The sequence below is a fragment of the Toxorhynchites rutilus genome, chromosome 3 (genome assembly GCF_029784135.1).
Source record: "Toxorhynchites rutilus septentrionalis strain SRP chromosome 3, ASM2978413v1, whole genome shotgun sequence".
Lineage (NCBI taxonomy): Eukaryota > Metazoa > Arthropoda > Insecta > Diptera > Culicidae > Toxorhynchites > Toxorhynchites rutilus.
In genome coordinates this window covers 222,659,369-222,672,278 of record NC_073746.1, presented here as the reverse complement: position 1 = coordinate 222,672,278, position 12,910 = coordinate 222,659,369, and the positions used below count along the sequence as shown (strand labels likewise).

The window sequence follows — 12,910 nt, the reverse complement described above, 5'->3', positions numbered from 1 at the left end:
TTTGTATTGGTTTGTTATGAAACATGAAAAGGAAAAAACATTGATCGATTTTAATCATTTTATTCAAAAAAACACAAAATGCATATAAAATATAAACAAGATATATAATGCAATCGGTGCATTCGGGTTGTCTGGATTGACGATTCGAATCCAGCTCCTTTTTCTCCTTGACACACATATGTGGCTGAGGAGGTTTCTTCAATGTGCGCGAAGCACGAGATCTCCGATATGGAAAGTTGCTCGAAACACTATCGATGGTCAGGTCCAGATGCTGCTGCTGTTAATGTTGTCCCCTGGTACAGCCACCATGGCTTGCAGGATACTGCTACGGGAAAGCCGATGCTGTTGACTGCTGTAATAGAAGTGGAAATAAGCACTGTGGTGATGGGGGAATTCATTTTTCTCATTCACCAGTTGATGGAAGCAAAAAAGCCACATCATCCGAACGGGTGTATTCATAGCTGAGATAAAATAAAATAATTAGTATTTTAAAGTGTCTGCTATCTAATAGTATACCTGGTAAGAAACCACTTTGGGAGAATCTGATAATGTCACATCTTGCGTTTGTGATTAATTTCCACCTGTGGTGAATCTACACCGTCAGTCTCCCCACACTGTTGATCTGGCTTAGCATCATTCAATTCAATACCGTTCGTGTCCTTACTTCGTTGGTAGAAATGTCTCAGAACGGAATAAACTTTCACTGATATGCATCTGCTCAGTTGTTCCGTATCGAAATTCATTGCTTGTTGTGCCTGCTTCTGGGCAACGTTGTCCGGATGCATATGAACTAGTTTAGCTTCCGTGTTGGACCCAATTGGGTTCAGGAATGCCGCCGGTAGCAATCTTCCAGATTCATAAAGTAAAAACCTATCTATTCCACAAACTCCACTAGAGGAAAATCTGTTGAGATGGGTCTGAAAAAAAATATAAAATGAAAAACAGAAAAAGATTTCATACTCACCAGTTATATGATCCGGTTGTTTTGGTGTGAGATGACAGTTCATCGTTGAAGAAAAAGTGATGCCGATTCGTTTTGTTAATCATTCTGTATTTTCGACCAACGAATTTTCGATGTTACGTATTTGGGGAATAGGCATGACAGTATGGATTTTCAAAAGGAATAAACACACTTTTAAAATAAAAATTATGAATGAACATTATTTTTCTCAAATGAAATTAGTACTCAATGTAAATGAAAATCACTATTGCATGCAAGTGATGAAAAAACGTCATACAAAAATTATGCCTAAAGATAATTTTATATTATAAAGGTAAGTTTTTGTGAGAATATCTGAAAATTTATAGAAAATAATTTAAACTAAGGTCAGGAAAACGTACTTCAAGTAGATAAATAAAGCCAAGAAACAATTTTCATACAAATTCTACCAATTTAAAACTGCCTTCGGGCCGACTAATCTGATAGAGAATAGGTTCCCTCATACAAACTAATGGCGTATCCAGATGTCAACATCGTACCGAATAGGCTCCAGCGTTACGGTCGGTGTTAGGTCGATGATTTTTTCGTCGATTGGATTGTGGGTAACAAACGGCTGAAAAGTATTCGATTAGTGGATGAACGATTAATTTCAAAAATCGGGGATCACTACACTCTCCCGAGAAATTAGTATATATGACGAATGTTTGGTAAATATTACCAATGATTAGTATTTTTTTGCAATACGAATTATTCGTACATATTACGCGATAACAATGATAAACAAATCGTCAAATCGGCCAGTATAACCCAGTATAAGCCGTCGATTCAACGTTGGTTCAACATATTCCCTAAACAGGTTATGCTCACCCAACCTATAGGTATGTATTGTTACCAATTTATTTAGTGATTATTGTGCTATTGTATCTTTATTCATTATTCATTTATCTATCTTAAATACGATATTTACAGCATTCATGAGCCAGTAGTTCTGGTTCGACATCAGCCAACGCATTCATTATACTGCAGCGCCCGACATCTGATCCTGCATCGATTGGGTCTGATTCGCGGCTACACATTAGGAAAAAGTACACAATCATTACTACAAACTGTTACGATGAACTACTCAATTCTTACTTTTAGCGTAAGAACACACTGGACGGCTCTCCCGCGCGGATTTTGCAATGACAGATCGCCGCGGGGCCTCGATAATGAAATGTGAATGAGATAAAACACATAAGGCGGGGCGGGTGTGTGCGGTTCCAATATCACTGTTGTAAGGTTCCTCATACGCTGCGGTGGGTCGATGGAGATGATGCGCCGCAACGGTTTTGTGGGAGTATTAGTGTTTATGCGCTTTTGATAGGTGTAAATAAAGCAAGGCAATAAGAAATGTACTCTCAGGTGAGCCAATACGTGAAAATCATTCTGTGGTCATGTAGCTGCGGATACTCGAATTCCATCCAAATTGTCGAGAAATGCAATATTTTAGACGTTTGTGATCAACTTCTCTCTCCCTCTTGCTCAGGTAAACATCCCCTCTTCCGTTTTCCACCATTCTGTCTTTATATACCGCATCTCTCATCCGCTTACTATCCAAACAGTTGTACCTTGTATCATAGACTCGTCTTGCATCCGTCTAAAATATAATAAGCCGAGAGCCGCTTAATGTGTTTTACTTCAAGTTCCTGCTGCGACTTGTCATTGCGAAAATCGCGCGGGTGAGCCGTCTAGTGTGTTTCCACGCTTAATCTCTCCTAGAAGAACACCCCGAAACCTCCGTCTTGGCGAATCCGGAACACATCCAATTGACCGATCACAATCGTCGGCAGATCGTTTATGAAGTTGCACTAAACCGACAGCATAGTAATGTCTTCGCATTCTCCCGCAGCAGACGAACACGGGTCATTGCTTGGCTGTCCAATATGTATCAAAAATATATAAATTGAAATGATTTTCAAAAATTTTACTTACCTGTCCTGCCTGAATCTGGGTTAATTTGACCTTCTTGTATGAAGAAATCAATATCGAGAAGTAGAGCCGTTCAACTCAATTAACAGCTCGGCAATTAGCCCAATAATGTTATATTCACACTAGCTGACCCGGCAAACTTCGTCCCGCCCAAAATTTGTTTTTTTGTTATCAATACCCTCAAACATTCACGTTTTCCTACTAAGAGCAAGTTCATGGATCCAATCGCAGAACTGTTCGTTGATTGATCTTCTAATCGACCTCGTTGAATTTTGTATGACAGCTCCCCCTCAGAGAAGGGGGTGGAGTGTCTAACCTCTGTAGAAACGAAAACTTCCACATGCCAAATTTGGTTTCATTTGCTTGATTAATTCCGAGTTATGCATAAATTTGTGTTTCATTTGTATGGCAGCCTCACCGAAGAGAGGGAGGAGTATCTAACCACCATAGAATCATTTATTGCAACCCAAATCCTCCACATGCAAAACTCGGTTCCATTTGCTTCATTCATTCTCGAGTAATGCAGTTTCATTTGTATGGCAGACCCCCCCCCCCCCTCAAAGAGAGGGGAGGAGTGTCTATTCACCATGGAAACGTTTCGTGTCCCTTAAAACATTCGCATGACAAATTTAGCTCCATTTGCTTGATTAGTTTTCGAATTATGCAGAAATTTGTCTTTCATTTGTATAGCAGCTCCCCCTTAGAGAGGGGGGAGGGGGTGGAGTATTTAACCACCGTAAAAACATTTATTGCACCCTAAAATTCCACATGCCAGATTTGGTTTCATTTTCTTGATTAATTCTCGAGTTATGCAGAAATTTGTGTTTCATTTGTATTGCAGACCCACCTAAGAGAGGGGGGAGGAATATATAACCACCATAGAATCATTTATTGCACCGTAATACCTTCACATGCCTAATTTAGTTTCATTTGCATGATTAATTCTCGCGTAATGCAGAAATTTGTGTTTCATTTGTTTGGCAGCCGTATATATATATATATATATATATATATATATATATATATATATATATATATATATATATATATATATATATATATATATATATATATATATATATATATATATATATATATATATATATATATATATATATATATATATATATATATATATATATATATATATATATATATATATATATATAGCGCCCTTGGTCCCGAAACCATATAACCAATAAAAAACACATAGCATCAATAATTACGAAAACAAAATCCAATTTTTTGCAAGTGTAATATTTTTTCGAAAAAGGCTCGGTGTCGATGTCGGTTTTAACTAATAATCTGAATCGGTCTAGGAATTCAAAAGTTATGAATTTTTGAAAAAAAGGCCTTTTTGCAAAAAGGGGGGAAAAGTTGATTTTTTGGATCACCCTTAAAGGGAAATGGTCATCCTTATCAAAAAATAAAAAATGTGGGTCTAATATTTTGCGATGAGGAACAAAACTACCAAATTTAACGAAAATTTGTGAACTACTATATCGGTTTGGTATGCAATGGCTAATATTACGGCCAAATTGAGGATGATGCATTGGATGGTGGAATTACTGATGAAGAAGGTAGATGATCACGCTTAAAAATTTATCTCATTTCAGCAACATTTTAAGCAGTTATATTTGAGCTCCAGAGAAAACCGTCTGATAGTTGAATTCTCTAGGACCGAATGGTCTGAATATATATTCACATTTTTCGATTATTGATTTCCAATCTGAGAAGGAACTAATATTCTTTCGTATGTTCGATTCAACGGACATTTTAGGTAGCAAAATTATTTCCGCATCAAATGCTCATTTTAAACAAGATACGAATTCAAATAGAATTAACATTGCTTTATTATTTCTGTTTATACACAGCGCCAGTAATTCCATTTCTGTGAATAATGCAAACTCTAAAAGTGAATATAATCAGTCGATGAAAAAATGCAAAAACAAACAAAATGAATTACTTATCGCCAACTTCCAACGATACGACAGGAGCATTGCAGTTTGGATCCAGTTTGGAGGCTTGCTCAGAAATTGCTACAATAATTCCAGCGGATGCTTCGGTCGCATTTCCTCTTGCTGTAAAACATGTTAATTTGAACCATGCAATATGATTTTACGCAAAAATTAATTACCTCCAATGCATAGCCCATGATTATTGGCTATGAGACACCCTAGATTTCCCGGTGTTTCCATTCTACAATAATCAACAAACAAATATTAATTAAATGTATATTCTCTATTTTACCACATTCTTACACTTTATCTAATATAAGATCAACTTGTTCTTCCATTGTTTACAATCCGATGAACTGAATTGTTTCATATATCAAGAGATAGTAAATAAAGCCGTACTTATTTAGTTGTCAAAATCTATGACATCATACAATTTGTTTTCTTGTTTGCTCCAGTGAATCTATATGTAGGTGGTGAAGTGGCGAAGTGTGAGATTGAGATCGTTGCCTCTTCGGAATTATTACGTCATTATTTCCAGTAAGTTTATCATCAATTTAACCCTTTGTGGTCGTTTGTCTCCTCTCAGTCACCACAGCAAAAAACCTTGCTAATCTTATATTTTACTCAACCAAGTACCAGTTTAGGCTTTTTCTAAACGAAGCATGATGTCTAGTGAAACTGTTCACGAATCAATACAGTGCTCCTATGAGTAAAGGCTCATTTATACGTTGCTAGTAGCTGACTTGACAGTGAACAGCTACTGACCTGGTGAACTCGCTTGACAATTAGTTATCTCGCTTTGTCCGTTTACACAGTGTGAGCTGCTGACGAGAAACTAGATATTACAGCACGGGTTAACCAGGGATGCCAGATGATTTTTCAAATGTCCATCAAATCATCAGAAACAGCAAATTTGAACAGTTCAAAACTGCCTTCGAAAATACTAATCTGGTAGAGAAATTCATGGATGGCTTATGTTCTTGTTTTCAAGAAAACTATCTCAAAAAGAAAGCATGCTACTCCAGCGTGCAAAACAAAATAACAACGATTTCGTTTAGAAACTGTATGTTTTTTCCAATAATTTTCAAGTCTGTTACTATTTTCGCATATTTTTAAATATCATCAAAATGAAGACATTTCTTTACATTTGGCATCCCTGATTCGAACGCTAAATGCTGTTTTTGACATTTTGAGGGATGCGAGTGCGAGTAAAAATCAAAAAACTTTGAAGTAGCTCGCACACCGGATAACACTTGACACTAGTTGGCATGAAGCGTTCACACGGTGTGAGTAGCTATACTGCAGTAACAGACTAGGCCGACTCGTATGTTTACTCGCACTGTATAAACCCGGCTTAATAGATAACGATACTCAGTATCAAACAAAGATAACGAACAGTGCGTTGAATGCATAGGAATGTGGGACAAAAATCATAACATTGTAACACTTTGGTGTGATGGAAAAGATTGCTCATGAGTATCAGAACTACTGTTTGTATAAAAGTCTCACGTTATTTGAATAATCACATAAGTGTCCCAAACGACAAAATATTTTTTATATAAAAACATCACATTAAAATACATTGTTGAGTTAATACATATATATGTAGTTCACAAAAAAATCAAAAAAAATGTTTATTCTTCATAATCTTGCAAATAATTTGTTATCGAACGGAAATACAGCGTTCTGATTGGCCGAATTCGAAGATGCAAGCTTCCTCTTGTACTCACAATTATTGATCAGCCCTTTCCTGATATACTAGAGTTTTTAATCAATTGATCTGAACGCTCCACAACAATTCATTACAGTGAAAATGAATAAAATAATATGTTTAATGAAACTAACTATCAAACAATATATAAATCTCAAACATTCACCTCTATTCCTGAACCCGAGTTTGGAAATTTCGCAATTCAATCGAGATCGACTTTTCATTCTGCAACCCGAACGATATCGACTTCTTCATTCTAAAATTCGTCCGAGATTCGAACCCATTCAACATATTCAAAAGTGGCAGCATCCCCTTGACCCAAACGAACGTCAAAATAATTCATCCATGTTTGTGAAGCCATGTGATAATTAGCATTCCCCAATGCAGTTTTAAATTATTAAAATGTGAATGGAAATTTTTCCTTGTTGTTATTCAAACACGTATTTCTCACCCTTAACTTAACTATTACACAATGCAACATCGTGCTAATTTCAAACCCGATCGTGTTCCGGAATAAAGGTGTATGAAAGAAAATTACCTTTTTGTTCCCACGAGATATATGTACAGCCCCAAAAAACAACAATGTGTGCGTGTGATACAAAAAACATACCAGCACTCTCCACCAGACAACATGGAAACCGACGCGGTGCATCATTTCATCGAGATCAAACCCTTGGATTTGAAGCGGCGATCAAGCGGCGTGTGCGACATCTTTCATTCACAACACATATCGACCCCAGAAGTAATTTTGCTCTTGGAATTTGTATCGAGCGTAACCGCTGTGTGTAACGCTGGCATGAAGGAAGTCTGTTGTTTGCTCGCTGACTGGAGTGAGACTGCGTAATAGAGAGAAAAGTATAAAGGCTTTACAATATTCTAGTTTTTCACATCTACCCAATTGATACCCTTTTCGATGGAATCCACGCCGTTGTCTGTGCCTCGAGCCTTAAATTACGGATGGACTGTGATAACTTAGGGGCTGTCCACATACCACGTGGACAGGAAAAGCATGATTCTTATGATATTTCGAGACCCCTCCCCCTCTCTAAGGGGGAGCTGCTGTACAAATGAAACACAAATTTCTGCATAACTTGAGAACTAATCAAGCAAGTGGATCCAAATTTGGCATATAGAGGTTTTAGGGAGCAATAAAGGGTGGTTTAACACTCCTTTCCCCTCTCTAAAAAGCTGCAATAAATGATTCTATGGTGGTTAGATACTCCTCCCCCTCTCTTAGGGGGGCTGCCATACAAATGAAACACAAATTTCTATATTACTCAAAAATTATTCAAGCAAATGAAACCAAATTTGGCATAAGGAGGTTTTAGGGTGCAATACATGATTCTATGGTGGTTAGATACTCCTCCCCTTCTCTAAGGAGGAGCTGCTGTACAAATGAAACACAAATTTCTGCATAACTCGAGAACTAATCAAGCAAGTAGAAACGAATTTGGCATATGGAGGTTTTAGGGAGCAATAAATGGTGGTTTGACACTCCTTTCCCCTCTCTAAAGAAGGGGGGGGGGTATTTTGCTGAACAACTCGAGAACTAATCAAACAAATGGAATCAAACTTAGCATATAGAGGTTTTAGGGATCGATAAACGTTTCTATGGTAGTTCGACACTACTCCCCCCTCTCTAAAGGGGGGCTCCCACAAATAAAACACAAATTTCTGCATAACTCGAGAACTAATCAAGCAAATGGAGCCAAATTTGGGATGTGAGGTTTTTGGGTACAAGAAATGTTTCTATGATAGTATGACACCCCTTCCTCCTCTGAAAATGAGAGGGGGTCCCATAAAAATAATGCACATGTTTCAACCAAACATGACAATTGAAAATTTTCCGAAATCCGTAAATCGAGATTCCAAATCCTTTTCCAACGAGTACAAGAAACAAATTTCATAAACCAACAAATTCATCAAACCACTGGAACAGATGTAATGCATGGAGGAACAAATAACCCAATGAGAAAAATTAGTCGATCTATTGAATTAGAACTGATATGTCTTTAAAAGACTCTGCTAATAAATTATCGTATTTATTTCTAAATTACATGATATTAAGTAGGGGCTTCCAAAACCTTAAACTTTACACCCTCTTCGCGTTTAGCTTGTAATTCTAACCATTGCTCGTAATGTGCTTTTTTTCTGTGTGTATACAGTATGGATTGGAAACTGAAGGTCATCGGACAGAACGTGCACTGATACAGACTTTTTCCGGTGTGAGTGGTCATATGCTCAGTCAATCGAACCTTAACCTGTAAGGATGAAAAAATATATACTTCTAATGTACTATCGTAGAAAAATAACTGATCAAACCTTAAACACCCGTCCACAAATTGTACAATCGTATCTGCGAGTATTACAAGTATCAGACTTATGACTCCATAAATGATGTTTAGATTTAAACTTTTTACCTGTTATGTCAAATAATGTAAATTAGAAAACAAGTTTCAGGATTGCCATTGCGTTATTATGCTCACCACAGACATCACACGACACTGGAGCTTCTTTTGTATGCACAGAATCGATATGCTTCGTGAGAATATACTTATGCTTAAATGTGAGACCACAAACCACACACTTAACTCTCTCTCTAACTTTATCCTCATGCTCCTCCAGATGGCGGTTCAATGAAAATTTACTCCTGAACATGCGAGGACAGTGAGTGCACATGTACGATGCGTTTTCATGCACAACGCGCTTATGGCTTTCAAGCATGCTCTTGCTAAACCTAGAAGTAAATCAACGATCAACTACAGTAAATTTTTTGACGCCTAACTTACGGTTTGTTACAAATGTCGCAAATGGTATCCTTTACAGCATGTTTCCGATCAACGTGAGACTTCAGACTTTTCTCGCTTGTTAAAGCTTTACCACAATGTTCGCAACAAAATGATGCCTCTCCAGGAGACGCATGAGCACCCTGCTTGTGTTTCTGCAAATTCTGGTAAACGTTTCCACAAACACTGCACCTGTCAATATATTCAGCAAATCTGAACAAGGAACGAATGATTATAGTCTACTAACTTACCTATACTTCTCTGGGTTGAGATGAAAATCTTTGTGGATTAAAAGAACCGAACGAATGTTGCACTTTTTGTCACAAATGTGGCATTTTAAATACCCTTTATCATTGTGTACATCTCGCATGTGTTTCTTTAAATCCTGCATGTTCTCATATTCTACGTCCGCTATATTATCATCTACCATTCTCTGTTGGTCACATATTTCACAGATAATCCGTTTGTAAAACTCTAATATTTCCTCGTCACGACCCATAACTCTTGGGGGCTTCTCCATTGGCTTACGGCTGTGGTGTTTTTCGTGTCTGTCACGTTTCTTGTCCGTGGAGAACCTTCGGGGACACAACCTACATCGAATGGGCAACTTTTCTTCCATCTCTGGACGATGTATTCGCATATGCTTCACCAGAGCCACTTGTTGGTCATTCTGCTTGCCGCAGATCTGACACCTAGCCGAACACTTTAAATTAGTAAGTATCCATGACAGTATAATAAAGGGAAAAATCTGCTTCCAATGAAATCTTCAAAATCACTTCGGTAGAGCTTGGACATTATTATTACGAAACATGAATTACAAACTGGTGACAGGGTGTCGACTCAAAACTCGAAAAAAAAGATGCCTAAGGGTGGGTTTAGACTAGTGCTATATTCATGTGAAGAAATATGATGAGATTTATAGAAATCGCATCAACTGTTTACACTAGCGTGAACTTCTATAATGAATATATTCATATTTTCGGTGAATTTATTCACCTGAAGTAGAACTGCATAGATTTCTCACCAGTGAGAAATTCACAAGCGTTTACATATGCTGAATTTTTAATGTTATATATACCTCGAATAAGTATATCATATTTATTCTCACCCGTTTACACCTATTTTCATGTGAATAAATCCATTTATAGCTATAGATCTCCCTAATGTAAACCCGCCATAATATTACTCGATTTTCCAGTAATTTTTCAGAGAAATTCCAGATGTAGACTAATAATCAAATTTTCAACTAGTTCAGTAGTAGTAGTTCTTTGAACACTTAATTGGATAAAACAATGAAATTTATAAACGTCTCACAATATCTTCCAATAAATTGTTGTGATTTTTAATTCAGTCAAACGTGGACTGGGAAGCGTCGCAAAAATTAAAAAAATTAGATTTATTAATACAGTTTAAAATTATCTCGAATTATATCATCTTTTCAGAAGGTTGTGTTGGTCACTGATCATTAAACAAGAGCCGAAGATTCTACCACTCATGACAACTCTACACGAGCTGAATATTAATTCAAGTTTTTTTTATCAATTAATTCATTCTTTGAAGCAAGAGTAAGAGTTCTAATAGCACAATTTGCACAATCTATTGTAGAAAATACTTGCATCTCAAATACGTTGTTACCTGTATTTGTCTGGATCGGTATGTACCGCTACATGACTGATCAAATTTCCCGGAGTGTAACATCGTTTACCGCACGATTTACACTTTATGTAAGCTGGTTCTTTGTGAAATTCTTTGTAGTGTACTGTAGCGTGATAGAATCTATCGAACTCGACTCTATCCGGACAAATGTAACACACGAACTCATCGATATGCTCAAACAGTTTGGTGTCCCTCTTGCGTTTTGCTCTCGCTGGTTTAACTGCAATCTCATCAATCACACTTCCCTCTGTTACTTCGTCTTCAAAATCACTAGATTCTAAACGCTTCCGTCTAGAGGCATTCTGGGACATGGGTTTCACGTCATTATTTTTCTGTTCTGCCACACTCTCAGCCTGTTCCTCGTCAGAAGTCAGTTCATCATTGTAGATCGCTTTCGTATTGTTTCTTCTCGGCCGCTGTGTTGTTGGAACTGATTCCCGTGTCAACGATAAGTCCTGCTGTTCAATATTTAACAAGTTTCCTTGTTCCGTAGCATTCGGAACGTTTTCACCCAATACATCTATATCGAGAGCAACGCTTTTTACTAGATCATCACAGGGTTCTGTTTTTATTACTTCCAAAAATTCTGACTTTGTGTTACAATCGGTGCTATCATCGTTCTCTGCCAAAAGATCTGGACCAAATGGGTCGTCCAATTCATCGTCTTTAGAGGAGCAGCCTTTTTCATTGTGATGTATTTCAGCTACGGTATTATAGAAAGTATTAAATTCATACAATGAATTCCAGCATTGGTTGCAAATCAATTGCAGTTCATCGGACGGCTGAAACTGGATGAAGAAAGTTTTAAATGTATTCTATGTACATCTATATTTAATTTTTACATCAAACCACAGATGTTTTGATATTATTGCAGGTATATTTTTGTGTGAGTTTATTTGACCGAATATGTCAAGATAAACCGTAGCACTCTCCGATGTGCACAATTTACACTTTTGAAAATACATTTTGATAGTTTTCAATTATCCATTCATGCATCTGATCTTTTGAAAATATCACTCCTTCTGTTATGATTCGTGTTCAAAGGTTAAACATATTACTTAAAGGTATGCATTGTTGATTCAATGAATATGTGAAAACTTATGCTGGAGTCACAATTTTACGACACATACATTTTCAGGTGAACGTACACCGAGATGGAAAATGAAAGGTGGGAAGATTTTTAAATCTGTGACGTCACAGATTTTGTTTATGTATGTTACTTTTCTTATAATAGTCCACTACATAAGAAAAGTGTTGTTATTAAAAGTAAAAATAAGCAGATGAAATGAACAAATTAGTATTTTTTCTTAACTCAATGCTAGCGTTCAAAATCATAGGGGCCCAACTGAAATTTTAGCAGAAACTGAAATTTTAGTATTGTTGAGGTGTTCTAAACTTTATTTCAATTTTATTTTATTTCTCGTTACATCGACCAAAAACGTAAATAAACAAAGTCAGAGTTACAAAATCGTTTTTTCCTTTGGCGGAAAACATTTTACAGCGCATGAGAAAAAAGTAGCAAGTTTTTTTCCAGGTAAAAAAAAATAATTGAATAGACTCCATATGACCTAAATTGAGACGAAAAGTTTTATGCTTCCATCCTAGTTTTAGACGAATGAAGTGTTCAGCACCCTAATTGTGGAAAAAGGAATTACAATTGCTAACAAGAGATAAACTACCATGAAGATGCTCTAAAATCCAAACATAGTAAAAATTAGAATACTAATTCTGATATAAGAAGAAATAACAAAAATGAAATATGTAATTATTTTCTGTATATCCTCTTTCAACGTTATTCGTTGACACAATCAATTTTGTACCATTTGAGTAACTGACTGTTATGCCTGGTGTGTGAACTTCTTATCTTCCTGGCTACTAATACAATCAAAGT

At 36.6% G+C, this 12,910-nt stretch overlaps 2 protein-coding genes and 1 long non-coding RNA gene across 8 annotated transcripts; all 3 read right to left on the bottom strand.

The window, feature by feature from the left end:
- Window positions 1–44: 44 nt before the first annotated feature.
- Window positions 45–3,826, bottom strand: LOC129780483 (uncharacterized). 6 transcript variants are annotated; one of them, XR_008743937.1, is made up of 5 exons: window positions 2,075–3,826; window positions 1,908–2,008; window positions 517–1,553; window positions 412–461; window positions 45–352 (listed from the first exon to the last, which is right to left on the bottom strand). It is a non-coding gene; the product is annotated as an uncharacterized LOC129780483 (long non-coding RNA). The 6 variants fall into 6 exon arrangements; XR_008743934.1 differs by having other exon boundaries at window positions 1,908–3,826; XR_008743936.1 differs by having other exon boundaries at window positions 517–2,008.
- A 911-nt stretch (window positions 3,827–4,737) lies between these two features.
- LOC129780482 (uncharacterized) lies at window positions 4,738–5,501 on the bottom strand. The gene is made up of 4 exons (XM_055788801.1): window positions 5,170–5,501; window positions 5,046–5,107; window positions 4,875–4,989; window positions 4,738–4,817 (listed from the first exon to the last, which is right to left on the bottom strand). Exons 1-4 carry the CDS (start codon window positions 5,202–5,204, stop codon window positions 4,763–4,765), a joined length of 267 nt encoding a protein of 88 aa, XP_055644776.1. The 5' UTR covers window positions 5,205–5,501; the 3' UTR covers window positions 4,738–4,762.
- Window positions 5,502–8,567: 3,066 nt separating this feature from the next.
- LOC129780478 (transcription factor grauzone-like) lies at window positions 8,568–12,104 on the bottom strand. Its single transcript, XM_055788795.1, has 7 exons — window positions 11,862–12,104; window positions 10,999–11,807; window positions 9,615–10,055; window positions 9,367–9,555; window positions 9,064–9,314; window positions 8,900–8,997; window positions 8,568–8,838 (listed from the first exon to the last, which is right to left on the bottom strand). The coding sequence occupies exons 1-7, from the start codon at window positions 11,982–11,984 to the stop codon at window positions 8,641–8,643; spliced, it is 2,109 nt and encodes a 702-aa protein (XP_055644770.1). The 5' UTR covers window positions 11,985–12,104; the 3' UTR covers window positions 8,568–8,640.
- Window positions 12,105–12,910: the final 806 nt, after the last annotated feature.